Consider the following 27,601-nt stretch of genomic DNA (forward strand, 5'->3'; position numbering starts at 1 on the left):
CATTGAATCAAAGGGAGAGGAAAAGGAGGGGCGATGTGTGTGTTGAGAGTTAAAACACAACAAACAAGGTGCCACTAAAGAGAGGAAACTGCTGAGACTGTATTGGTTAGAAAGCAGCATCTGTACATGGGTACACATGTAATTCAAATGACTACTGATCCATCTAAAGAACAACTAGTGGATTTAGTGGTAACAGCCAGAAAAAGAACAAGGTTTGTAGTCTTATGCTCTCTTTGATCTGTCAGTTTCCCTATGTCTCTTCCCTTTTTACTTTGTACTTTGTACTTATAATTTGCTTCCTTTGTTTCATTTTCCTATACAATATTCCTTTCCTTTGGGGGCTGGGATGGGGAGAGATTGCTGCACGGAGTCACAGTGCATCTGGTGCCCTCAGGTATTCTGGAATTAATTTCTCATCACTTCTGGCTAACCTGGCCCATATCAACAGATTATGGAAGCTCTAGTCCAAAGCATCTGAAGGGCTTCAGATTGCCTCCATCTGGGGCTCATATTCTTGTTCTGTTTCCCTCAAGAACCCATAAAACAGTGCACAATCTAAAACCCCTCCAAATTTCATTTATTTGGGAAGGTCACGGAAGATGCATGAATTATTGTAATCCTTGAATTTATTTACCAAAATATAGATTGAATGAGGTGAACAGAGAATTTAAATACTTTAAGATCAACATTCATGATCCATGCAGATTGACAGAAGCATTTCTACCAGAGGGATTTTCCAGAGCTTCCAATATAATGTTTCTGCCTCCTTTTCTTTCTCCCTCTCCAGGTCTAGTACTGTAGTAATCATACTATCCTTAATTTACAAGTGGAGAGACATAAATTAATATTTCTTACTAAAACAGCTCATTTCCTTTCCAGAAATATCTCCAGGTATTTGCTTAAATAAAATATGTGCAGGACAATGACTATTATTAAGAAAAATTCAGAAATCCCCTAAATTAATTAATCCATCCTGTTCAATCCTGCACTCATTGATCATGTCACTGATGTATGTGTGAATGAAAGGATGTCCTTCCTCCTGCATGTTTGAACAGAGTCCCTTTAGTTACAGTCAAAATGAATTCACAGATAGGCTGATTATTAAGATAGTTGAAGTCTGCAATATAGATACACTGGCATCTAATTTTTCTGCTCAGTGCTTTGGATATTCTTTTTGAATTGTAGCTGCAATGGGCACTCACCATTTTCCTGGCCGAACAGTCTTATTTGAAAAGAAAACAAGTGGAATGACGTACCGAGTGCCAGCGTTACTCTATATCCCATCTGTAGCCAAGCTCTTGGCTTTTGCAGAACAGCGGCTTAGTGTGGATGATGCTGATGCCAATTTACTGGTCCTAAGAAGGGGTGATTTCTACATGAACTTTGTGCAGGTAAGACAAAGCAAAAACAGTTTCCCCCAAACTTGGATAACAAGGCTAGATGTTAGGGACAAAAACAGAAGGATGTCTCTATGAATATCTCTCTCCGTACTGCTACTTCTTCCTAGCACTTCACTAATCTGTTGCTGTATTGGGATGACAAGGGGAAATCTAGGACATGGTCCAAACCTTTTGGGGAATACCAGCTGGGAAAGACTATAATAGTTAGCATTTGTTTTAATTTAGTCTTTATTGCTTGATAATAGAGTCAATCCACATATGGAATTGCTAGCTATTACCTGCTTTCACATCCTGCACTTGGTAATCTTTTCAGGCTCCAAGTACCACTGCAACAACCTTGTGCCATGCACAACGGGTGGCTCCTCAAAAAATAATCAAAAGAATACCAAAATCTCACCCTTCCCAAAAGATTAAACTGCTGCAAAATTGTATTGAGAAAAAAGCATGCATTTAGGCAAAAACTGTCCAAGTAGTCATCGACTTATGACTTTAATTGAGCCCAAAATTTCTGTTGCTAAGTGAAATATTTGTTAAGTGAATTTGCCCCATTTTTTGACCTTTCTTGCCACAGTTGTTAAGTGAATTACTGCAGTTGTTAATAATACAGATGTTTTTGTATCTGGTTTCCCTATTGACTTTGCTTGTGAGAAGGTAGCAAAAGGGGATCATAGGACCCCGAGATGCCGCAACCATCATAAATATGAATCAGTTGCTAAGCGTGTGAATGTTGATCGTGTGACCATGGGGATACTGCAATGGTCATGTGAAAAACAGTCATAAGTCAATTTTTTTCAGTGCTGTTGTAACTTTGAACAGTCACTAAATGAACTGTTGTAAGTCGAGGACCACCCATATTGATGAAATCATGCATTTAAAACAGACTATTATGATTTCAGGCTCCTTCTCCCCATTTGAAAAATGATCTACAGCCCTTACATGTTGTCAGAGTTACTGAATGAATGTTTTGTTTTGTTCATTCTTAAAAGAGTTTCCTACCTCATTCTCCTCCATGTGTGTTAACTTAAACACCCTGTCAGCCACTTTTTTTCATTGATGCCAGGATGACAAAGAAGACTGTTCCAGTACATCTCACCAACTGTTGAGCCATTATTCACTGATGCTTGATCCTTCAGCATTCTTAGAGGAGTATTCATCTGGCCTACTATTTGGAAGATGGAGCTTTTAGGTTTATAAGCAAAGGGGAATAGAACTGCTGTTCTTCAAGGATCATATTTCTGTCTATAAGAAGCATGTACAGAATATGTTCTTCTGAAAAGACTCAGAGGAGACAAAAAACCCTTGACCCAGAAGGATAAAAATATTTTCCTGGTCATAGCCAATTGTATGATATTTATGACAGCAATATTACTGTTTATCACAAATAATTCTGCAAATAATAGCTAATAACCTATTTATTAATATTCATAGTTATTCTTAGATGAAAAAAGACATTTATAGGATGTGTTTTAATATACATTTTGAAATCTTACCTAAAATAAATTTCATTTAGGTTATCTTGAGGCTCCTTACCTTACTTTAACTCACCAACTGTGAATGTTAAATAGAAGATAGCAAAATTACAGGTTAATGGGGTCCCATCTCAAAATAAGCAACATAAAAGTTCTAGTTAAATAAGAAAGATAAATCTGGGGTTCCTAAGTTCTTTGGATGTCTTTTTTTTTTGCCAGTGGGAAGATACGCAAACCATTGAAACAGCAAAACTTATGCACCATCGATCTATGAACCCTTGTCCCATCTATGATGAAGTCACTGGCATGGTTTTCCTATTTTTCATTGCTGTGTTGGGCAGGACTTCTGAAGTCTTTCAAATTGTCACAGGTCAAAATGCTGCTCGCCTCTGCTATGTGTCTAGTTCTGACCAGGGCATCAGCTGGAGTCATGTGACTGATCTCACTGAGGAAGTCATTGGCATGTCCATCCAAGGTACAGATATTTGATAGTACCTAAAAAGAGACCAATGATGAGATAGGGGTATGCTATCAAAGAACAAAAACATCAGTGAATCTTGTTGAATTCATATATTTATTGTTAGACTTTATCAAGATTTTAGTTACCTTCATTTAGGCTTGCGTCAAGGAAAGAGTTTCTGTCCCATTGGACAGAATGGATTAACCAGGTCACAGTTAGGATAAGGGTGTCATTGTTCTGCTCATTTTATATACTGGGTAATTGTCACAAACTGTCCTTTTTATTCTTTCAAAGCCAAAAGAATGTTGGGAAGAAATTGGGTAAGGGAGGTTGGGAGTCTGTCCATCTCTGTCAAATAGCAAGTTAATTCTCTGAAAACAGATCAGAGTAGGACCATATTTGGTGATATGGAAGTCATTAAAAGAAAGGCCAGGGGCCACAAAGACAAAAACTCCAGAAAGAATTATCCCAATAAATCCATATGGGACGGGCAGCTGTGTTCCATCTTCTCCATTATTATCCCCACTCCTTATTCTGAAGAACATGACCCAGAGTGGATTGTTATTAAGGAGCCAGAAAGAATTTCAAAGCGGATCTCTGGAGGTTTCCTTCATCTTATTGTATATCACTGCTGCCTGACTTTTGTGTTCACAACTCTTCCTTTTTGTTTCTTTATAAATGACACATCTGCCAGTTAAAATTATCATGGAATGCATTTCTGAAGTGTGCAACCTTTAGTTTCAGGGCGACATAGTGCTCCCAAACAGCTTTTCTGCAACTCAATAGAACCCTTTCTCACTATATTACAAATTCAGTGATACTGAATTTGCCAATTTGAAGCAGGAAACAACACGCACATGAATATAAATTATCTTGTGAGAGCTGAAATAGCTTTAGCAAAATTTGAGAAGTAAAACATTTACTTTACAGAAGTTAATACGTTTAAACCTTAACTTTTATCTGCACGCACAAGGCAGTCCACACATTTTGTAAAATTGCCCATACAGTTTGACATTAATCTGCCCATTATAACCTTCGGATCCCCACTCTGCAAAAGAAAAGAAAAACTTAAATGTAGTTCTTAGCCTCTGAAAGGCATGATTTGTCAGATAAAACATGACTGTTCAATTCTGCTCATGAATTCTTTGCCATTATCTGTCTATCATTAAAATGTCACAAATCTCTTGATTTTTATGTTCTTCCTTCCTTCCTTCCAGATTGGGCTACTTTTGCCCTTGGTCCTGGTCATGGCATTCAGCTCAAGTCAGGCCGTCTGCTCTTACCTGCTTATACTTATTATATTGACTGCAAAACATGCTTTGGGAAATTCTGCAAAACAACCCCACATGCATTTGCCTTCTACAGTGATGATCATGGGCAGAGCTGGTTCTTTGGTGAGTTTGTCCCCAATCTGAAGACTGTTGAGTGCCAGATGGTATCAGTGGATGAGGAGGATGGAAGCCATGTGCTCTTCTGCAATGCTAGGAGTCCTCTGGGCTTCCGGGTTCAGGCACTCAGCACAGATGACGGGGCAATATTCCATTCAGGGCAGCTGGTACCACGACTTGTAGAGCCTCCTCATGGTTGCCACGGAAGTATCGTTGGATTCCCAGCTCCACTTTACTGCATGCATCATGGCATCCAAGTGTCCCAGAGAAAAGCATGTCCTGTTAAAGAGCCAGGCCTCTCATTGCAGCCTAGAATGTGTGAGAGGTCCCATTTTTGTCCAGCACAGCTTACTAGTTCTCTCTGCAACCACTATTTATGCCAGCAGCAGCTGGAAAGGTTTATATCAACTGAAACCTCTAGTGACCACCTCAATAGTGCTCTTAGTCCCATGTCTTGGAATATGACATGTACTGATCCAGATCACAACAATGCTGAAATGATTTCCAAATCAGATACGTATTTTGAAATCCCAACATGGGTTCTGTATTCCCACCCAACAAGCTCCAGATCCCGAGACAACTTGGGAATATACCTCAGCACATTTCCTAGAGATGTTGACAGCTGGTCTAAACCCTGGATTATTTATGAAGGGCCCAGTGCTTACTCAGACTTGGCCTACATTGAGTTGCCTTACTCAGAGTTTTCAGCAACTGGGATCGCAGCATTTGCCTGTCTGTATGAGAACGGGATGCAATCCCCATATGAGCAAATATCCTTTAGCATGTTTACATTTCATGACGTTCTTCAGAACATTCCTCTAACAACTTTTTCCCTAAGTCAGAAACGAACCTCAAAGGTTACAAAGAGAAAGGGGAAAAAATGTGCCATCTTTTAAACAGAGGGATAACCTAGATACTTTTAAATCTCATTCATCCTATCATAAACATTGTGAAATGTATTTTGATATACAATTGTGTACATATTATGTGCAGAATAGAGTTGGGTTGCAAAATTCAGATAAATTAATGCAAGATGCATGTAGCTACAAAGTCACATCTGCTTTGGCCTTGCTAGGAGATTGAGAGCTTCCTTCATTTCTAGAAATATTCCAAAATATGTTTAAGGATGCTAGCTTGGGTCTGCCACCTGTTGGTTAAAACACCCTACTAAATGGAAGAAGGGATAAGATTATTTACAGTGCAGATTCTGGTTTTATTTCCTTTCCTCTCTAAAGTCTCTATTTTTTTAATTCTTATTTTCTTGAAACCAAAACAAAGAGTCATGTTTTCTTTCCATATACAAAGAAATGCATCCCACTACACTTCTGTGGCTTTAAGTTAGAGAAGGGTTAGAGAACAATTAATCAGTGGAACAGCTTATTTCCAGAAATTGTGGGTGCTCCATCACTGAAGGTTTTTAAGAAGAGATTAGACAACCATTTGTCCAGAATGATATAAGGTTTCTTGCTCGATCAGTGGGTTGGACTAGAAGTCCTTCCTTCCAACTCTGTTATTCTGTTATTAAGGGGAATCATACCCATCCACCCCCCCATAGAAGAGAAAATATATCTTCCAAGGTAATCTGTTAAAGAAGGCATCTGCTATGCTGGCCAGGACTGAGCAGGATTGAAGGGTCAAACGTGTCACCAGTCATGAATCCCTTTGCGCCCACAATACCTTCTTAATTCCCGTTCATTTTCTTTGACCACTAGTAGCTTAGATTTTTGCAGAGAGCTTAAGCTTGCAATAAATCTTTATACTCATTTGTACAGCCTGAATCTCCTGATTTCTCCTGCGCTTAACAGGTTGGTTCTTAAGACAGCAGATACCATGCATGCTTAAGTCCAGCATCTCCTTTGTATTTTACCTACCAATGTTAGGGTGCATTCACTTCAATGGAGCATGTAAAGCATGGGTGGCCAAACTTTTGGCTTGCCTAGGGTGCACTGAGTGAGGAGGAACTATCTTGGGCCGCATATAAAATACAATGTATATAAATCACATTATAATATTAAAGGTTTATGAACTTGTAGGGCTGTATGACTAGCTGTCCAGAGCCACATGCAGTCCATGGGTTAGACATGCCTGATGTAAAGGGTATGAAGGGGTTTGTGACCACATTATAATAATACAGATTGAGATAATATTGCAATAACATTGCCTGCCATGAAATATGTTGGGAAATGTCATGACACACATAAAACATAAGTGTAGTTTTGATTGTACTGCTATAGCCACTATCCTGATATTTTTGACGGCATACTGTGGACAACCCTGAATAAACTTAATCTTCTGAAGAGCCAAGTCAAGCAGAATTGAACTGTTTGACATTTCCATGTATGAGCATTTTTGTCTGTGTACATGATTATTGGAGGCAGAATTGACTGTGCTCTACAGCAGGGGTCCCCAACCCCCAGTCTGTGAACCAGTACCGGTCCATGGCATGCCAGCAACCGGTCTGCACAAACAAGCAAAGCCCCATCTGAGGGATTCAGGCAGCACACAAAACCACGCACTCTCTGGTCCACGGAAAAACCTTTCTCCACGGAACCGGTCCCTGATGCCCAAAAGGTTGGGGACATCTGCTCTACGGCTAGTCTACATTAACTAGTGACAAATAACATCTAGTCAGTTTCACCAGGATTTCTCCAGAATTATTGATGGCTGGGTGGGGTGGGGATGTTGCTGCAGTGTGTGATTAGGTTCATACATTACTTTAAGATTTACTATTAGTAGGTAATTTGTTTGTGAGAGTCCAATTATCTCTGTTAAATTAATGATGATTAAGCAAATAATGGGGTAGCATGATGATAAAATGTTTAAATGCATTTATTTTGTGAAAACCTCCTCCCAATTTTTTTTGCCTTGCCCATTCTATTCTATAGCAATCACATCCCTTGAAGGTCTATATTTCTTTAATAATATTAATTTTCCAATTTTACATTTAAGTATTTAAAAAGCAACTGTCAACGCTGCAAATACTGTATATTCTTGCTTTGACAATATGCAGAACTGTCTGGTATTTTTATAGTTAAATCAGGCAACAGTGAAAGGGGAGGAGAATAAGGAAAGCCCGGGAAAAAGAAACCTGAAGTAAATCACATCTTCCAAGTTAATTGGAAGATGTGAACCATGACCCCAAAATAGGGGAGGGAAAAATGCCTGGAATGTATGTGCAACGGAAAAGAATCTCAGATCTAAGCATTTCCACCATGCCATACTGACATCTCTGTAACCTTAATAAATGCTTTTAGGATAAAAATATGCCTGAAAGTCCTTTTAAGTGTTTCGTTAATCAGACACATGACAGCAATGTGGTGGCTGGGTTAATCAATATTCAATAGCATATAAAAATCTTTAGTATAAATCTCAAGTTACAACATCAAATATTTCCTCTCTTTTTCCCTTAATATCTACTATCTCATATTTAAGTTAGTACAGTTCTTATATCAACTAAGTAAAAACATCATTATTACATTTATCAATAAATATTTAGCTTATATATATCTTAATTACTTTTACATTCAATCTTTATAAACAATCAATGTCTTGTTATTGATTTTTCCAATTTTTAGTTTCCCATCAATATTCCAATTTAACATTTGATATTTATAATTTTCAAGATTTAGGTAACCAAAGTTTCCCTTATCTCAATTCATAACAAAATCTAATATTCAAAATACATATTTTATCTATTTAAATATAGTCTTGTTCTATTTCCTAAAAGTTATCTATTTCCCACCATATTAAATCATCTACTTAATAATACAGTATCACCTTTAATAAATCAAACCCATTATATATATTGTCTGGGTTAATCAATAAATCCAACATATTCATAATAATTAATTTTTTTCCTTTTGAGTCTAATTTTTAAATATTAAACAAATAAAATCCTTATTTTCAACTAGTTTCCAAATGTTTTAGATCTAATGACCAAAATTCCCCTTATCTCAGCTTCTCCCTTTAACCCTCTAATTAGTAATATGAAATCCCCTCTAATAAATCAAAACCCCAATTTTCTTCAGCCTTATTCTGGCCTTCTTCCTTTGCCAACTAGCCTTCCATGTCAGTGCTTTTAGATCATCAAATAGATCTTCCTCTATTATTATATATGTTATTTGAAATAAGAGAGACCATTTAGTTGCCATTTATTTGGAAGGGCTAACTCATTTGTATTCATTAAATTGTCTCCCTATTATTCCAATTCCTGATGATTGTCCTGATATGTTTATCTTCCATTCAATCTGTTCTTCTTTCTCAAATTTCTTCTGATTTATATAGAAAATCTTTTCCATTTCAGTGTTGTCACTCTCTTTTCTGGATTTTCCATTAATGTATTTGTTGGTCAATTGAGTCTTAATATTTGATTGTTCCACTTCTTCTGTTATCTTCTGCGTTGTTAGTTCTTTGGTTGTAGTCAAAGTTTGGGTTTGTGTATCTAAGCTGGCATCTTGTTCTTTTATGTTAGGTCTTATTTTATCACAAGCTGAAAGAATGGTTTCATGTATTGCTTTTAACATGGAAAGCATCTTTTCCTGGTCTTCATCCATATTCTCTTAATAATGTGTTAAGTTGAGGACTTTAAAATCAGATGTTAAAAATAATTTTATAACTAGGTATGGGACCCCCGTTTTTATAATAGTTTTTCAAAGTTTATTTCTTTTCTTTTTAAATAAAAATCAGCGTATCCAGTAGAAATAGGAATAAGAAAACTTCCAGAAAAACTTTTTAGTCCCTAAATTTCAAAGGTATATGCATCCAATTAGATTAAAGTTGTTTTTATAATTGCTTTGTTTCCGCTGGGTAGTCAGTCGCCGCTGTTCTTAGAGAGTGGGGCAGGAATTCCCTTCCCTCTCTCCTCACAGGGGGAAGAATACTTAGGGCAGCTTTTGCAGGAAAGATATTTAGAGTCTTAAAGAGAAGATCAGATCTCACCCAGTTTCATCCGCGTTGTTTTAAAGGTGCTTAGTAATAATTTTGACATCGGCTGTCAGCAGCTTAATGACGAGCCATATTGCTATGGCCAGTCTTTCCCCCGCCGGTTTGGAGAGCTGCCCTCGATCAAGCGGAAGGGCTGCCACCCTCCCGCGATCACGCGGGGATCCCGTCCTCACTCGTCGCCCCTACAGGGTGACTTTTGACCCTTTCCAGGGCCCCCCAGTGGGATAAAATTGGATGAAGACGGAGTTCGCCTCCATGCGTCTGAAGGCACTGATGGCAAACTGGAAGTCCCTTGAAGGTCAATATTTGTGGGCTCCTTGCCCAGCTCACGGATACTCATTAATGTTACGGTAGGAACATATCTTTACAACAGAGCTCTCACCTCATTTACAGTCTTCTAGGGCAGCTGAACCTAATCAAGATGTGCAATTTGGAAAGCTGCTTTTTTTCCCCTTCTGGAATATAGGACACCTCCCATCTGAACTTTCTAAGCAGGCACTGAAGAAGAACCTCCGGAGGTGGCTGATCTACCGGGTTCCACTTGCCCCTCTGACTACAGTGCTGCCCCTTCCCTCTGATTGGAGGACTCTGGATCATCATGGCCAGAGACATGAGGTTCCCTCTGGCACAGCTGGTCTTTTCTTTGGGTGTATGTTGTTTAGGTTAGAAAATATTGACCTCACGAAAGGCCATAAGGTTGCTATCTCTAGTGCTAAGTGGGAAACTTACCGCAATATAGTGTAACTTTGGCTTTCTATTTCATCTTTGTGTGCCATTTTGAGGTGATGGTTGCTATAGATCCAGCTCATGAAATCCGAAATCTGAGTGATTTCTGCAGAATAGCAGCAGGGTTGCTATTTGGGTGACCAGAACTGGGGGGAGCAGGACTCTCTGAGATTAGGTGACTTGGGAAAAGGAAGAGGACTGATGCTCCCTTTCTCATCATTTCCTTCCAAGTTGTTTGGAGCCAAAGAAAGAGGTGCAATCCCATCCATTACCACCTCATACTCTCCCACTTCCAGAATGGAAAGCAAGCGAGAGCTTTAGGGCTACACCTTCTGCTGTATGGCTATTCCAAGGAGGGGAATTAGAGTAAATGCCCCATAGGAATGAGAACAGCTGATGTAGAGTTCTCCTAGAGTGACTGCAACAGGATGGTGTGCTGCCCAAACCTGGTTAAACTCTACCATCTCCTCACCTCTACATGCTTTCCTTCTTTATTTATTTGTACAAGTTATATGTAGATGCGTATTTCCTGTTTGTCTTCTCTTTAGGGTCTGAGTATAGTTATTTCTTCCAAATAGAAATCATTTGCTATTGGTCTTGCTAATTGTTCCCCTCTACATATTTCTCTGCCTGAAATAAAGTTCCTCCTTGAAAGAATTTTGGCACAATTAACAAGGATATTTTAAAAAGAAAAGAAACATTTAACAATTATCTACTCAAGATAAGTAATGGTTTCTGGCTTCTTAAATATAAATAATGAGTGAGCAGCATTAATACTGAATAATGCAGATGCACCTGGAGAAGTTTGAATCACACACTGGCTTAAGGAGGAAATTATTTTTGAAGAGATATTGGAAAAATAAATATCTTTATTTGGTATTTAAGCACATAGGTTTCAGCAGTTTCCATTAATAAGACCAGCTATTAATGGAGACAATCAATAAAAACAAAGTCTGATCATAATGCGAACAATTGCCTTTTGACGCAGTTTGAAAAACGTGGAGGAAGAGAAATAGGTTATGCAGCTCTAAGTAGTGTTCTCTCTTGAAAATAATAACATTCTTCTCAATCTACTCGTCTAGGGGAAAGATTGTTAGATTTATGCAGCCACCCACCTCATATACATGACTCTGAGTGCCTGAAATCCAGGACCACATAGTGTAGGCCAGTATTTCTCATCCCTGGCAGCTTTCAGATATTTCAACCTCAACTTCAGGCCAAAGCCGTTTCCCAGGTTTTGGTCTTCTAGAAGTTGGGGACGACTTGTGAAGTAGACCCCTAAAGTCAGGGGATCTGCCTTAACTTTAATTTTGAGCGAGCATTTTCCATTCAGGCCTGTTTATACTGTACCTCTATCTCAGAAAAATTACAGTACTTTCTGGCTTATGTTGCATTCACTCACATAAACAAGAGAATTACATATAACAGTTAAGTGTTTCTTGTAAACAGAAACACAATAAATATGTGTATAAATATGCACCACAGTACAATATTACTTACTTATCAAAATCAACTTCTTAGCTCTCTAACGCTGTGAGAATGTCTATAATGACAGCAGTTTCAGGGTATATGTCCTGAAAGTGACTGCTACAGATTAGTTCTGTGGGAGACAAAGATACACTGGTGGGTTGGCGATGGGGGCGGGAGTCACTGTTGGGTCAACTTCAACTCTGTTTTTACATGACAATGCAAGAACCAGCTATGCAGGCTGCAGTGACATAAGATATAACTATAAATCAAGTTAGCACATATCTTTGTAACCTGATCTGTACAAATGAACTGAGGGTTAAAAACACTTCCGAAACCATGTTGCCTATTTCTTCTGTTCACATAAGCCACAGACACATCCAAAACAGCCATTGATAATTTGGAGAGCAGCCAGGATCATTTCAACCATGCTGATGACTAGGAGGGAAGAGAAGAAATACACATTCCAGCCAACAATATTCTGTGGCTTGATGCAAACTGAATTCCAAAGGGAAGGATCATACAGGTAATTCTGAGCCCTTAAAAGAAGCAGATTTTCAGTAAGTTGTAGAATTTTTTTTTCTAAAGCAGAGTTACGGGGGGAGTCCTCAATTAAGAGTATTTTTTTCTGTATACAGTTGTAAAATAACTAAAACTTCACTACCCTACTAACTATCCAGCACCTTGGCTACTTCTATTGTCATCTAATCTGTTCCTTCCTAATTGCATTGCCTCAAAGATATCTCTGCATTGACTTGGGACAATAAATTTTAACCAAATATAATAATAGCACTGATTCACTGTCTTTATTGAAGGTACTTTTAAATGCTCTTAAAACCTTTTTCTTTTTTCCATATTCCAGTTCAACTGACCCTCCACCTCGGCCTTTTCCCCACTTGTATCCCGCAGCTGTATCATGACTACCACTTCAAGAATACCACTAGTATGCCTAAAACTTTTGGGAATGCTAAATTCTAAAACCTCAGGATAGTGATAGATTGAACTTGGCTGTCCCATACAAATCTTCTATTAAAATATTTGTCACTCATTTTCAATAAAAAGCACAATCTATTTCTAATGCCAAACTTTATATACAGAGAGTTTTATCTGAAAACTTGAGTTCATATATAGTTATTCTGTCTCTTCAGGCAACTATATGCCGAAATGTCACCACACAAATCACATTTTTTAAAGGAATGGTTTTCTGAACCTATCTGAAAGTTATCTGCAAGTTTGAATTATTTAAGCAAAAGTGTATCTCAAACAATATGTGCTAAGCAATATTATAAGCTGGCCCATAAACCTCAGTAATCTTACCCATTGTTGAAGACATGGTAGTCCATTTCAAGAAACGGATAGCCCCATTGTTGCATCTTATCATCATTGTGGGTGGAATTATAGAGACATAGGGGCCCCTCTGTCAGGCCTGAACCAGACAGAATAAAACAAGCTGCTGATCCCAGGAGGGCCAATCCTGACAGCAGAATGGAAAGGAACATCTGTAGGCAAAAGAGGCACAGTAATTAACTTCAAATATACAACATAATATCTATTCTCCTCATAACTGTGAAGCAATAAAATGGAAACTGGCTCTGAAACATTTCAAGAAAAAAAACAAATATGACATCTGTTGCATTTCAGCTGCCATTTTCTCCCAGCTTCAACTCATCCTGACAGTGGAGCAGAACAGAGAATGTATTGTATTGTACAGATTTATATATGAATTAGAGTAGGAATATAGGAAACAGTTACAGAATGTTGTAGAGTCCGATTCAAAATAAAAAAAAACCTCCCCTAACAGCAAGAGACTTTTAGCAATGGAACCAATTACTGAGGATAGTATCAGGCTCCTTTCCTTGGATATGCTCAAGTAGAGGGTGGACAACCACTTGTGGGGATGCTCAGCTTTCGATTCTTCTGCTGAATTACGGACCGGATTTGATCACGAAGATGGCCCCTTTCAGCTCTATGATTTTTACAGTATTATGGATTTCAGCCTTCAGTTCTTTAACAAGAGCAAATAAAAATGATATTCTCCTTTATTTATACTGCCAAAACTAAGACAGTTTGAAGAGAACAGTAACCAGAAACAGATTTTTATGGAAAATGATGGGGTGGAAAGGGGATGAATGTATGTGGGTTATAGGCGTGCCCTCACAGCTTTGTCATGATGGAAATGTTCACTCCTAATTTAGGATTTAAGTAAAGGCTCCTAGGTCATGTCTTCTCCAAGGCTGAAAAAAGAGGGCACTGATAAAGATTGGGATTCTGCCTTCCTTTACTACTGCCTCTCACTTACTTTGGCCATGTCATGTTGGGGAATTCACTGGAGAAAGCAGTTATGTTTGGAAGAGTTAGCGGTAAAAGGAAAACAGGCCATCAAAGAATACAGCGGCCGGACACCATCAAAGCTGACACCAGCCAAAGCATAGAAAAACTCAAAGAAATAATGCAAAGTCAGAAGATGTGGGAGAGACCTGGCCCACAGAATTGCCAAGAGTCAGATTCAACTGAACAGATAATATCATCATCATCATCATCATCATCATCATCATCGTTCCTTTACTAGTGATACAACCAAAGCAACTGCAGATAATTGGAACAAACAACCCAACATTAGAGGATGTGTCCTTGTGGAGTTTTGTTCAGGATTCTTTTTATTTTCTAGGAGTTACGCTCTCCCGTCTAACCTCTTGATTTTTAAGAAACCAAAAAGGAACAAAACCTTGTGAACAACTTCCAACTGAAAACTAAGGACTTTATGTAGAACAGTAGGAAAGGAAAAGTTGGCCCAGAAAAACCAGAGTCTAATTTTCTCTCAGGTGTAATGGATAATCCATGAAGTTCAGGCAATTGTTCTCTCTCAGCCTAATCACTCTCATAGATACATTATGAAGCTAAAATCAGGCAACCTCCTTCTATATTTACCATCCTTGATGCCTTGTGGGACATGCAAAATACAAATGCATAAACTCTGACTTATATACTGTAGTTGCTGCAGAATATAGCTTCACAGTATCATGAAATGGAATAGATGTGCTATATTTTACATTTCTATCACATCCATGAATCTAGAACAAGGCTAATGAAAACAAAACAGACAACATTATTCTTAGGATGCTTCTTTTCTCTGAGGGTGTAACCATTTAAGTTCTCTCTGTTGCTTTTTTCAACTATGGAAATCTTGAATTATTCCTGACATAGAATGAGAAATTCTCCAAAGATCTACTCATTAAAACTGGAAAGTTTTCATCCACAGAAAGAGTTATCAACTACATCTCTCTTACCTTACAGCAAGTTCCTGAACTGCTGAAATACTTCCACCTCCATCCAATACCTGTGATCTGAATTGCAGCAGGAAAAATCTGCAAGGAAATAGTTGGAAATGAGCAGTATTCTCCCTTATCATTACTCTTATATTAATTACTCACTTGTTCCTTTTCCTTTTCCTGGAATCAAACATAGTAAACCCACTTCCATTTTAATTTCAGTAGAAAGAACTCTGTGAGTGGGATAAGCTAGAGGTTTGTGTCTAGCTCAAAATTAGTGCATGAGCATCCAGGACTGAATATAGTCCTACATGGGTCTCCCCAGTCTAAGTCCAACAGTGTTACCACCTCTTAGAATAGATCTTCATATCTTTTCTTAAGACAGAGGTGCATAGTCCTATTATGATAGGGTGGCCATACTTAATATGCTTGGTTAGAACAAGCATTTTAAGAATAATCTAAACCCTTGTCCATTTTTAGGCTATGATAGAAATGTTTACATTTTACACAGAAATTGAAGAAACTTTACAATATTTTGCAAAATAAAACAAAAAGGAAGAGAAGATGGCTACAAGAGGATTCACAATTATAAGTCACTAATATCTAATGTATACCTTCCCAATTTTGAGCTGCAAAAATCCAGATGGCTATCTGATGGCAGCAAACTCAAACTGTTTGCTGACATTATCCAATTGCCCAGATTTTTGCAGCTCAGATAAGGCTGGCTTAATCCAGTGCAAAATATTTCTGATATAGAATTTATAAAATAGGTGTGTTGTCCAAAGCCTGGAGAATTCTTAGAGTTACAATGAGCAGAACTAACTTTAATATACTAAAATTGTTTCACTTCACTAAGCTGTTGGTACACTTTTTTGTGGAAGTAAGGGAAGCTTAAAAGCTTTACAGGAGGGATTGACAATCAAGCCCTCATAGGGAATTATGCGTCCCCGATATGGTATATTACTCAAAATGTGTGAATAAAGATGAGCTATTTCCAAGATTTGTGGAGTGAAGGGCTGGGTGTGAGTCAATATAGTAAACTGAACTAATACACCCTTTCTTTTGCTACGGCTCAAAGAGTAGAAAGTTAACTGACAGTTTGAAAAGGCAACATTTCAACTAAATACACAGAAAAATTTCCTGACTATGGGCGTAGACTACAGTAGCATAGATAGCAATAGGATAGTGAACTTTTCTTCTTTACAGGTTATGAAGCAATTGCTGAATAGATGATTATCATAGATACAACAGCAATCAATGACTCATATTTAATGAGTTTACACATTACACTAAACTATAATTTAATATGGTTTGGATTTAGTGTGTTATGTCATTGTAAACTGTAGTTTCTTAGTATGTTGAGCTCAGCCAACATACTGGTTTGGTTGATAAAATCATGGTTAAACATGTTTAAATCATATTTGAACAAACTATGAGAGCTAATTTGGTGTCGTGATTAAGGCATCAGCTTAAAAATTGGGAGACTATGAACTATAGGCCTACTTTAGGCACAAAGAGAATTGGGTGACCTTGGGCCAGTTCCCCTCTCTCTCTTTGTTATGGAATGTGAGGCCTTGGAAAATGGAGAGGGGAAGAGATGCTGCCTAGGAAATGATCAGAGAAAAGGGGGAGGAACCCACAACTGAACAACAGGCAGAGAAAGAAATTTAGAAAGGATATGCTCTAACTAAACAGGCAGTAAAAAGGGACAGTGGAGATTTATACTTTCAGACTTGAAAGGTTTTGTTAGCTCATCTTGTTGTGTTGGGAGGTTGACACAGCTCTAGGAAGAAGTCAAGGGCAAACCATTTTTGAAAGATTACCAAGAAAACTGCAGGGACCTGTCCAGGGAGTCACCAGGACCAATACTGACTCAAAGGAACCAAAAGACAAACATACAAACAAACCATATCTTAACATAAAGTGTGAATTCAGATTATATCAGCAAATGTATAAACCCTGGCTTGTTGTTCTATCCAAATATACCACCCAACAAATAGAAAGAAAAAAAAGTATACATATGTATATGCACAATAATATGCATTCATTATTTCCCACAGATTCTTGGCCAGGATATATTAAAGAATAGTCTACTTACCAGCAGGCCTCCTCCCCACACTCCTGGCATTAGCATTGCCCTGTTGGATATTTGACCCAGGCTTAAGTAACACCATTCCCAATTGGGAAAGAGTAGGAGAATATTAGCAGTAATGGAAAGAAAGCCTAAGACAAGGAGGCATGGACCCAGGATCCGAGTACAAGTCCCCACACACATTGCAGAAGAGAGTCCTGGGGAAAAAAAATGAAACAGCGAATAAAATGATAACATCCCCTCCTTGTCTTCAACAGCTTGAATGCTAGAGTAGTGAGCATGCTGACTGAGGGTGAGGACAGTGATAATTCAAGATCCTGCCTGCCTATGCTATGTTTCTGATCTAAACTGCACCTCCCAAACTGTTACACGACTGCTTACTGGCAGTACTCAAGCTTCCTAACCTATTCTGCTTGCACTAATTTATACCAGAACATAGCAACTTTTTGCCTCCATACAGAGCACCTTCTCTAAATTCCTTTGAAGCTTGCTTACTACTGTCAGCAGAAGATCAATTGTACATTGAAAATATCAACTGAAATAAGATGAGGGTTTTCATAGGCTTCCATTATCTGCATACATGGATACATGGATACATCTTTGTTAATGCTTTCAGAACTAGGCTGCAAAAATCCAGTCAGCTGAATAGCACCAGAATTAGTTTCTGTTTCTCTTTGCTGCAATCTAGCTTTTGTTCAGAATTCTGCAAGCCAATTATCAGAGCCCTACATTTAAAGATATATGAAGGGCCCACAGCTGGAAAAGCTGCTCTAAATGTTTTCTTTTGATTTGAATTAATTTCCATAACTCACAAAACAGCAGCAAGAAGCATTTACGTATTATTTCTAATAAGATAAAATCATAGCAGGTTAAATTTTCACTCCCTCCCCCCATCAACACAACAATTCAAATCGGTAAAGCCAGTTCACATTACATTAAATTACATCCATATTGCTAAAGTCAAGTTCATACATCAAAGTTAAGGATGGATTAAAATATCTGAGAAAGAAACAAACATGTAGGACTTTTAATCTACACAAAGAACTTCATGAAATAGGAAAATATACACTCCCTGTCTAAAATTTGAATCCCTTTCTGGAGGCTGTTCATTAACCAGATGAACTACAAAGTTTTTTCCCCCTGAACTTTAATCTAAAATTGTATGGATATATAGCAGAATCTATCACATTTTCACTAGTCGTGCGATACACTGGACATGCAACTGGAAGTTATGTTAGTGTCCCTATTTTCTGCCTTTCAGCTGTATTCGAAATGATTAGAAGTTCTACCAGAATTGCCAGCAGGATGGCCTTACAGTATTTATTCATTTATGAGGCTTACATGCAATAACCTCAGATGGCTCACAGCATAACAATAAAACAGAACACAAGTATTGACAACAAAACTACATCTCAGGGTACCCACAAAACAACAGTCACTGTCCCAATACATCTGGAGTTGACAACTTAAGAGTAATCTACATTAGAAAAGACAACTGGTAAGGATATTCCTCAGTCATTCATCCAACAAACAAAGTAATACTAATCTCTGCAGTCAGCAAGATAGGTACTTGTATGTTCTATTAAGAGAAAAACACTGGTCCTTCTCAGATGGTTTGTTTCCAAGCCAGGAAGAAATACAAGATGTCGAACAATTGGTAAAGAGTTAACGAAGAAGCACTTTATTTTGCCCAACATCAACAAACAATATTGGACAGACAGTGTCCCAAACATTTCCAATCATCTTTCTTACAGATTACTGTTCCATAGTTTGACCCAATCATTAACAATATGGACACAGTGAATCAATTAATCATATTGTCTGTGGAGATTCTCAGTCATCCAGGTAATGGTTGTCCCAAAGGTGTATTTCAAAAGGCAACTAGACTTGGTTTTTCCTTGAAGACATTTCACTTCTCATTCAAGAAGCTTCTTCAGTTCTGATTGAATGGTGGAGGGTGGAAGGATTTATATTCCTTGCAGTCATCTGGTCATTAGCATTCATTCCAATGCCACTTGGAGATTTATCTGTACCCTCAGGGTCACCTGAATAGTGGAAATGAGTGTGGAACCTTCTTGGAACCACTGAAAGGACTGTGTTATAAACAGAAGATAGGTGGTAGTAAACAACGTCTTTGATTTTGCTCACTTACCTTGAAATGGACAAGCAAGTTCTTCCTTTATAGAATGGCATTGCTTACTATAACTCCTACGCTACTTTAAATATTATTTAAAGGGATAAAACAATATTCCAATGCTCCCAATAGCGAAGTATTCCCCTATCGAAGTGCAGTGCTTGAGAATAAAGTCTGGATCCTGCATAGCAATGCAGCACTTCAAAATTACAGTATTTTGAATTAGCCTATAAAAGTCTTGAACCACCTTAGCGAGGGAAATGACAAAGCAAACCACTGCTAAAAAGCAGTTTAGGTTTTCTATGTAGAAGTTTTTCTATTTCCTTTGGCCCCAAACAAATTAATCAGAACTTTGAGAATTCATTTTTCAGAAGTTTTCTACTTACTTTTGATGAACTGAATGCAGATGAAAGGAGTTGTAGGGCCGCTTAGAACTTCTTCCCACAAATGGTTGCTGCCAGTATTGCTAGAGATGATAGAGTTTTCTAGATAAGGCAGCAAAAATTGATGACTATTTATAGCCTTTGGAGTATAGGAAAACATCGGTACCCCTGCTTTTCTTTATCCCTAGATGGTTAGGTTTGTACTTCCCAATTTTTACACAACGATCACATGCTGTATCTCCCCATTATGGAAACTTAATGTAATTTTATGAGAAAAAAATCCTTGGACGGAAATGAGTAATGAACTTTGAAAGCTTCTGTGAGGAACTGGCATATGCATAGGAACTCACATGCAACATTCTTGCAACACATCATATACTTAAAAATATAATTGCTGATTCTATGGGAGTAACTATATCGTTCTGTTGCAACTACGTTATAAAGAATCTGGTACTATCTGATAGTACTTAAGACTATCAGTTTTTATTGAGGCCTAACTGATCATGACAGTGGCTCTTTCATGAAAACAGAGGTTACAATTTTGTGTAGTCTCCTGGGAGTAAGATTATGTAAACTAATTAGGGATTACTCCTGGACTAAAAGGTATAAAATGTATGTTGTGAGTTCTTTATTTTTGTTAATAATGTATCGTGAGAAATACTAGAACAGACTTGAAATCTCCCCTACACTTGACTCCTCTCTCCAGACCAATCAATAGTCTGATTTAGAAATTGTCCTTGTACAATAAACTTAACCAAGGATAACTGAATCAAGGTTTATTTTATGCAACTTTCTGGATTTATATAATAGTAATTATAAGCTACCTCCCAGTATGAATTTGAAAAATAGCTAATGAAAGATAATTGTTTTTCACCTTACAGAAGAAAGTCCTTGCTTATGAAGTTGTCCTTTGTTTCAGTTGAGGGGATGCTTTTTAACCCCAAACTTATGAACCTGGATTTATGCACATGCTTATACATACACCGATGATCTTAATACAGCTGATATTCCTGCAAAAGTTTCAACCCACCCAGACACACTGTGTATGTATTTTAACATGAAGAAGAGAAAGCTTGATAATAAAGTTAATAAATTGGAAAATGTTGCAATTGCCTAGTACTTCATTTAATTGCTTAAGATTGCTTCAGATCAGCTGTTTCCTTGAAAATAAAATGGCAATATATAAGCTATTAGAATCTTTGCTTAGAGATATTCAATTCCCCTTCGTTTCATGTTAAGGATAATCTATTGGTTAAAGTTTTAGAAGCCTACACACCTGGAACCTATCCAACTCAGGGAAGTGGGCTTTTGGTCTCTTAGCTGCTAACAGGCCATAACTGCCTTCCAAACAACTATCTTTTTCCCAATCTAACCACTAATATTCAACAAAGAGTTCACAAAACTATTCCTTCCTGCTTCACTAGAAGTAAAAGAAACCCACTTTGTAAAAATTGCTTCCATAGTATTATATTTTCTTTCAGAGTCTATAATTCAGAGCTTGAAAATTTGATTCAGAGCTTGAAAATTCTTTCATCTGAGCTATTGCTGATGAATTAATGCAGCCTTCCACAATGCAACTCTCAATGTGTTGGACTTGAGCAATAGTTAATTCCCAGTGGCTGGGAATTTGGAGGCTCTATAAAGTATGAGCAACAGATTTTATATGACCAGAAAATTATATAAATGAGTTGTTTCTGGAAAAATAGTGGGTGGTAACTATTTTTTGTTCTTCTTCACAGAGTCTGCTGACATAATAAATCTTGTAAATATTGCGTAAGAATTACAATTAGTCTTTGAATCAGTGCTTTGTTACAGTTTTAGTATTCATGATGACTCTTCAAATCTCATTAGCAAATTTGAAGCTTGTATGGAAAATCTGAAAACTTTTAACCTTCAAACCAAAATGATTAATGAGTGATATATAACAGATTCAATTTTGGATTGGCTTATTTGTTATATACCATTCTCACATACAAGTATGGCACAATGAAATTACCCTTTAATCTGAGCCCGATTTTTAGTTTTGTAGTAACATACCTGCACCAGAGGATTAAGAGAGAAGTCTAGAATACATTGTGTGTTTCACGTTGGTTTGAATTTTAGTGCTCCTTTGCCCTACATCTCTCTTAAAAAAGATTTTGCTAAATTTTGTTAATAGGGCAAATGCTACTGTAAAAATAATCCTATCAAGAATTACAGATGGTGAACTATCTGCTTTCAGAATAGCTTTTTTCCAATCTTGGGACAATTATGAATTAGCATAGGTGAAATGCTTATGCTACATAGATTTTAAGTTTTGATATCTAAAAGTAACCAAGTGAATAGAATCATAGAACATTTATTTGGCATATGCACTTACTAATTATATACTTACTAGCATCTGGTTAAAAAAACCACCTTAAGACACTGTGCTGAAATCACAACTATTTCTTAGTCTAAGGTGTAGAAGAGATTTGATTTTGTGTAATATCCTGATTTTATTTTCAACAAACCTCCCCCTCCACTGCAAAAAATCTTCCTTCCTTCCTTCCTTCCTCCCTCTGTTCTCTATCCCCCATTCCACACACACCAAACAGACTAAATAGTGAAAATGTCTGATTTATTTTCAGGATCAAAATATTACATTAGGAAGGACATTTACACATATTTATAAAAATGCAGCAGTTGTACATATAGATCAGAGGTTGCCTTGAGTTTGATCGTTCTCATCACAGCAAGTGAAATCTCTTCCCCCATTTTAAAATGATATCATAATGAAAAGAAATGGCTATTAACAGTGTAGACAATAGTTTTACATAGCTCAAGTTATAACAATATAAAGCTAGCAATCCAACTTTAAAAAGTTAATGTTTTGAAGGAACCATAATTTTATCAGAATCCAAATCACATCCTCCAAACTTAAATATTGATAATATTAATATCTCCATTTCTCCAAACAGATAAAACTTTCATTTTAAAATTTTGGAATGCCTTTTGAATTCACCTTCTAATATTACACCAGCAGCAATGCCACATATTTAAAAGTGAAAAAATGCCAATGAAGAGGTAATCTCAAATGATTTTGCAGATGGTAGGCTTGTCAATATCAAACATTATTGTTGCTTATCAATTGATTGCATTAGACACTCCCTAAACTCCAACTGCCAGCAATGCGTTGTTGTTTAGTTTTGTGTGTGTGTGTGTGGGGGGGAGTGCTAGTCCTCCAAAGATCCTTTCAAAGTTCTCTGTGACCACTAATCTGCTTCAATAGCAAACTAAAATAGGACTGAAATACTAGAACCCCCAATAGGTTCTATTCATTTTTTTTGCTAAAAATTGTCTCTAGAAATAACAGTATACAATTATTTTACATAAGATAGAATGATGTTTAGGTCTAGAGACAACAGAGGACAATCTAGAATCAGGCATGGATTCACAACATCTTTTACATAATTCATATCCCTATTCCTTGAACAGTAAGCTTTAAAACAAAAAACTTGTAAAAATGCTAGTAACAATAACTTTTAAATTATCCAATTATAATAATTTTGTTCCTAATTTAAGATTTATGTGCTGCTTTTCCGCTTGGAAGACACTTTCTACAGTTCTCCCCTTCTCAGAATATCTTAGAGCTACCATACATAAGGCCTTCAGCTACTCATCTAAATATTTTAAGGGTATTTTGCTAAATTATTTTTCTTCAGACTGAAGAAACTACTTGGATGAGCAGCGAAAGGTTTCAAACCAAAAAGAAATCCAGTTGCCATGATTCAACTTCCAGACTATTTTAAAGATAAGAATAAAAATCAATAAATGGAAGATATGTAAGATAAAGTTATAAAAAATTAACTAAATGTTGATTAAATGAAAATTTTTTGCAGTTATCCTGGTTTCTGTGCTTGAATCAGCTCCATTCCAAACATACCATTCTCACTTTTTCATAGATTTTGTTAAGGGAAGTAGTGGACATATACAAACAAGTTTGCTGCTTACCTAATCTCTAGCATACTCAGCAGTACTAGGCCAGAAATCTTGTGGGTTTATTATAGGAGGGCCTTTATTATCTGCACTGGGCAACCTTTGGGTAGTCAGGGTCCATATTCAGGGGGAAGTGGAGGCAGGCTAAAGCTTGCAGTTGGCAAGGCAAGGCAAAAATAGCAAATCACACAAGAGGGCAGGCTCCAATTTCCAGGGTACATTTTCCCCTGGTACTGAGCATACGCAACATTCTGTTTGCCTCATGGACAACAGCAGGTATGAAATCTGACCTCTAATGATCAATAATGTGCTTCCAAAATAACTGGTACAATTTCGGGGAATGTTGAGAACTGCTCCGAATATGAATGAAAGCACTTTCCATTAAAGGCAATGCCAACATTAAGGGCAAGAATTCTGAGAAAAGATCAGATCTACTTTTGCTGCTGTGATAAAACAAGAGTAAAACAAAGTGATTCATATGTTTATGATTAGGTGCAGGACAAGGTCAATCCAAAGGCGTTTCTTTTTATAGTAACTGTAGAAATCCTTCTCCAGAAAAGCTCATCTGGCATAAATATTGTTACATCCTTATGCTCAGCAGTGGGGAATAAAAGGCCCTGATATAATTTACTAATTGATACCTACATGGATTTGGGGTGGGATGGGAGCTGGGTTAAATTGGTATAAACTACTGAACAAGGAAAAAATTATATTTGTGTTCGAAGATTTAAAAAATACAATTTAATGACTTGTGGCTATTACCACTGCCATTCTTCCAGTAATTTATAAACTGCCAATGAGTTTAGCAAACTGATTAAAGTAAGGATCATACTGCAGGCTTTTAAAGATTTTCTTTAAATATGGCAGAAAATGCAGATCTTATTCTGAACTTTTGTAGGATAACTACTGACACCTGAGCCTATCCAAGCATATGGAACTTTTACAAACATTTCCAGATTTCTGTATATGATAAATTTATGAGTAAACAAGTTATTAGTTTGGATGAAACATCACACAGCTCATATATAGATAGGAATAGCTTTTTAGAGCAGATCAAGAACTTTAAAAGATTTCTGAAAGGTAAGGCAGAAGGAAAGGTCACAAGAAAATTGAAGGAAAAATAAAGTGTGAAAGATGGTAAAAAAAAAGTTAGAGCAACAGTAGACAATATTTGTTACGAATAGTCTAGATAAATTTTAACAGATAATACTAACTAGAGCATCAACCTTCACTGTTCTTTTTATCTATGTCTCAAATGTTTGTAGGCATCAATTTTAAAAAACATTTTATATTTAAAGCTAGATTTGTTACTGAGTATATTGCTGGGTCTCCATTAATTTAGGAACACAATAGCTGCATGGTTTTGAACATAAAAGCAATTGTGGCCTATGTATAAAACACTTATTAATCCATGCTACATTTGTCTTACATCTGTTACTAGTATCTGTACAGGGAAAAAAAACCTAAGCAAGGAAATGTTTTCATTCTACAATGCAGTACAAGTATCTTTAATCCTTAAATTCACATACATGGATCAATCAAATGTAATGGCAATACAACCCTTCCTACTACAGTTTAACAACAAATATTACCAGATCCAAAATGATCCAACACTCAGCTGCCATTGTATAAAATCTGGAGCACATCCATAATTTTTTGGCCATTTAGAACAAATGATGGCAAGCAGCTATTTGTTTTTTTCAAACCGTATTTATTATTGGGAAACCATGTTTACTGGTTTGTACTTTAATTAAATTTTATTAACTTAATTAATTAAATTCAATTGTTCATCAAAAATATTTTTAAATTACTGAAAAAAATGCTTGCTTGGAGCCCAGAATCTGTGCGCGTTCACTATATGTCATCCAAATGGCAGAATAGTGAACGAAAACCTTAAGAAGAGGTTTTATATGTTTTATATTTAATCTCTATGAATGTTTCACTGCTGGTAACATTTTGAAAAGAAAAAAGAAAAGAAGAGAAATCANTGGCAGCTCCTGCCCTCTGGAATGACCTACCCCCCGACCTACGTACAGTTGCGGACCTGCGCCTTTTTCGCCGAGCCCTGAAGGCCCATCTATTCCGTGCGGCCGGCCTGGCGTAGTTTGATTATGTTTTAGTGGGGGTTTTGTATGGGGTATTTTAGAGCAGGCCTGTTATTTAATTTGATTTTAGAACAGAAACTTGCGTATATTTATCATGGTTTTTATTATGCCTGTTCACTGCCCTGAGTCCCGTAAGGGAGATAGGGCGGTATATAAATTCAATAAATAATAATAATAATAATAATAATAATAATAATAATAATAATAATAATAATAATAATGTTTGCATTCAATTGTTTGTTGATTCTTTGTTTGAAATATGAAATGATATATTTGGGATCATTTTCAAAAGACTTTAGTGAATCAGCACATAAGTAAATGAATCTCTACAGTTCTATTCTGTAAATAATTTAGTAAATTGACAGAATTTATTCTTCCCCTTTATGACCACTATAGTTAGGCAATAGTTTGGGATCTATGTATACCACGTGAAAGGCACTGGGGAAAGCACAGTTTGAGAGATACAAAATAAATTACACACTTTTTTTATACTTTCTGTCCTTTGGCTGATTACAAATAGAAAGAAGTTTCTTCAACTGCCCGTAGAGATTCATACAAGACGAGCATGTTTTCACATACATGTATATTCCTCATCTTTCCTTCACAGATTCCTTTAATACTTCCTATCCAGGAATGGGGTTGAGCAATCTTTCTGCAGCAAGTCTGCTGTTTTACTTTCTAATTTTGAAGTGGGGTAGTGGTGATGGTGGTGGCAGAAGTGAAAAGACGGGTGGCAGAAGTGAAAGGACATGATTGAAGTTTTGGGTTAACATAGGGATTTTGTGGGACATTTACAACCCAAAATGGGAAGCTTTGTACACCTGTTTTTATTGTTGTTTTAAAAAAGTAAAAATCACCTTGGTATTTCGCTGCTGAATAGAAATGCAAAATAGTCCATGCATGAAGGTTATTATATTTTTGCAAGATGTGGTACTGGCTATCGGCTTGGTTGACTTCATAAAGGGTTGGATCAATTCATGGAAGTCTTGAGGATCAATGGCTACTAGCCTTAATGACAGTGTAACTGCCTCCAATTGCTGCGCTTCATTGTGCAAGTTGGTTGTCCACTGTGAGAACAGACTGCTAGATTAGATGGGCCAGGATCTGATATAGTAGGACACTGTTTATGGTCTTATTTTTTTGCATTTTTTAAAATCTGAATTTTATTCTCACTTTTAATATTCTATAAGATAAACAAGAATACAAACTAACTTCCAAATAGCAAATCTTGAAATGCAATCATAGTTCCCATATATTGTTAGATTCATCAAAATTAGAGCTTAACAAACTGAAGCATACATATTTAATACATATATACAAAGCTGAGAAATGGTAAGTACTAAAACAAGAACTGTATCTATCTTGATGTTTTAATTATTTCTACATACCAGAAGCTTAGCTTGTTCAGGCAATGAAATCTGTTCCCTCTTCCCATCTGGATATCTTAACATTAGTTGTGCTTTTGGTCCTGATAAAAAAAAGTTAAATGCTAAGTACAACTGCATTTAGTTTTTGCCTTTATTACTTTGATAATGGAATACCCACCACATAATAAGGTTTAGTAGAAAACAACAAATGAATTAAAAAAATTCTTTTCAAAATGTCAGATTTAGGGGGGTGATTAGTGATCACTCCTCAAACCTAGAAAGATTATTGTATAATGAAAAAAATCCTAAATAATCAACTGGAAAAATACTTTTTGGCTTATTAAAACAGGGGTCCCCAACCCCTGGGCTGCGGCCCATTTGGAACTAGGCTGTGCAAGCGGCAGGCGCATACGCTTGGGCACGCAGCTCCATTTGCATGA

General features: G+C 36.9%; 3 protein-coding genes across 3 annotated transcripts in view; 1 reads left to right on the plus strand and 2 right to left on the minus strand.

Moving 5' to 3' along the window:
- On the plus strand, positions 1-5,937 carry NEU4 (neuraminidase 4). The gene is made up of 4 exons (XM_015824240.1): positions 1-212; positions 1,186-1,391; positions 3,089-3,344; positions 4,547-5,937. Exons 2-4 carry the CDS (start codon positions 1,191-1,193, stop codon positions 5,611-5,613), a joined length of 1,524 nt encoding a protein of 507 aa, XP_015679726.1. The 5' UTR covers positions 1-212; positions 1,186-1,190; the 3' UTR covers positions 5,614-5,937.
- Positions 5,938-11,271: 5,334 nt separating this feature from the next.
- On the minus strand, positions 11,272-19,895 carry TM4SF19 (transmembrane 4 L six family member 19). Its single transcript, XM_015824241.1, has 5 exons — positions 19,736-19,895; positions 17,222-17,412; positions 15,142-15,219; positions 13,172-13,353; positions 11,272-12,393 (listed from the first exon to the last, which is right to left on the minus strand). Exons 1-5 carry the CDS (start codon positions 19,890-19,892, stop codon positions 12,201-12,203), a joined length of 801 nt encoding a protein of 266 aa, XP_015679727.1. The 5' UTR covers positions 19,893-19,895; the 3' UTR covers positions 11,272-12,200.
- A 1,314-nt stretch (positions 19,896-21,209) lies between these two features.
- UBXN7 (UBX domain protein 7) overlaps positions 21,210-27,601 on the minus strand; it is a 29,958-nt gene continuing 23,566 nt past the window's right edge. The window contains exons 10-11 of the mRNA XM_015824228.1: positions 27,183-27,262; positions 21,210-21,368 (exon numbers count right to left, since the gene is read on the minus strand). Of these exons, the coding sequence (XP_015679714.1) occupies positions 21,210-21,368; positions 27,183-27,262 (239 nt within the window). The remainder of the gene's footprint in view (positions 21,369-27,182; positions 27,263-27,601) is intronic.

The sequence above is a fragment of the Protobothrops mucrosquamatus genome, unplaced genomic scaffold, assembly GCF_001527695.2.
Source record: "Protobothrops mucrosquamatus isolate PMUCROS unplaced genomic scaffold, P.Mucros_1.0 scaffold2170, whole genome shotgun sequence".
Classification (NCBI taxonomy): Eukaryota; Metazoa; Chordata; class Lepidosauria; order Squamata; family Viperidae; genus Protobothrops; species Protobothrops mucrosquamatus.

Coding starts and splice junctions, on each gene's coding strand:
- NEU4 (XM_015824240.1), top strand. CDS start 1,191: ATGGGCACTCACCATTTTCCTGGCCGAACAGTCTTATTTGAAAAGAAA. Junction 1,392..3,088: donor TCTACATGAACTTTGTGCAG/GTAAGACAAAGC, acceptor TTTTTTTGCCAG/TGGGAAGATACGCAAACCAT. Junction 3,345..4,546: donor CATTGGCATGTCCATCCAAG/GTACAGATATTT, acceptor CCTTCCTTCCAG/ATTGGGCTACTTTTGCCCTT.
- TM4SF19 (XM_015824241.1), bottom strand. CDS start 19,892: ATGTTTTCCTATACTCCAAAGGCTATAAATAGTCATCAATTTTTGCTG. Junction 17,413..19,735: donor CTGCATTCAGTTCATCAAAA/GTAAGTAGAAAA, acceptor TTTTTTCCCCAG/GACTCTCTTCTGCAATGTGT. Junction 12,394..13,171: donor TACCATGTCTTCAACAATGG/GTAAGATTACTG, acceptor GCTTCTTTTAAG/GGCTCAGAATTACCTGTATG.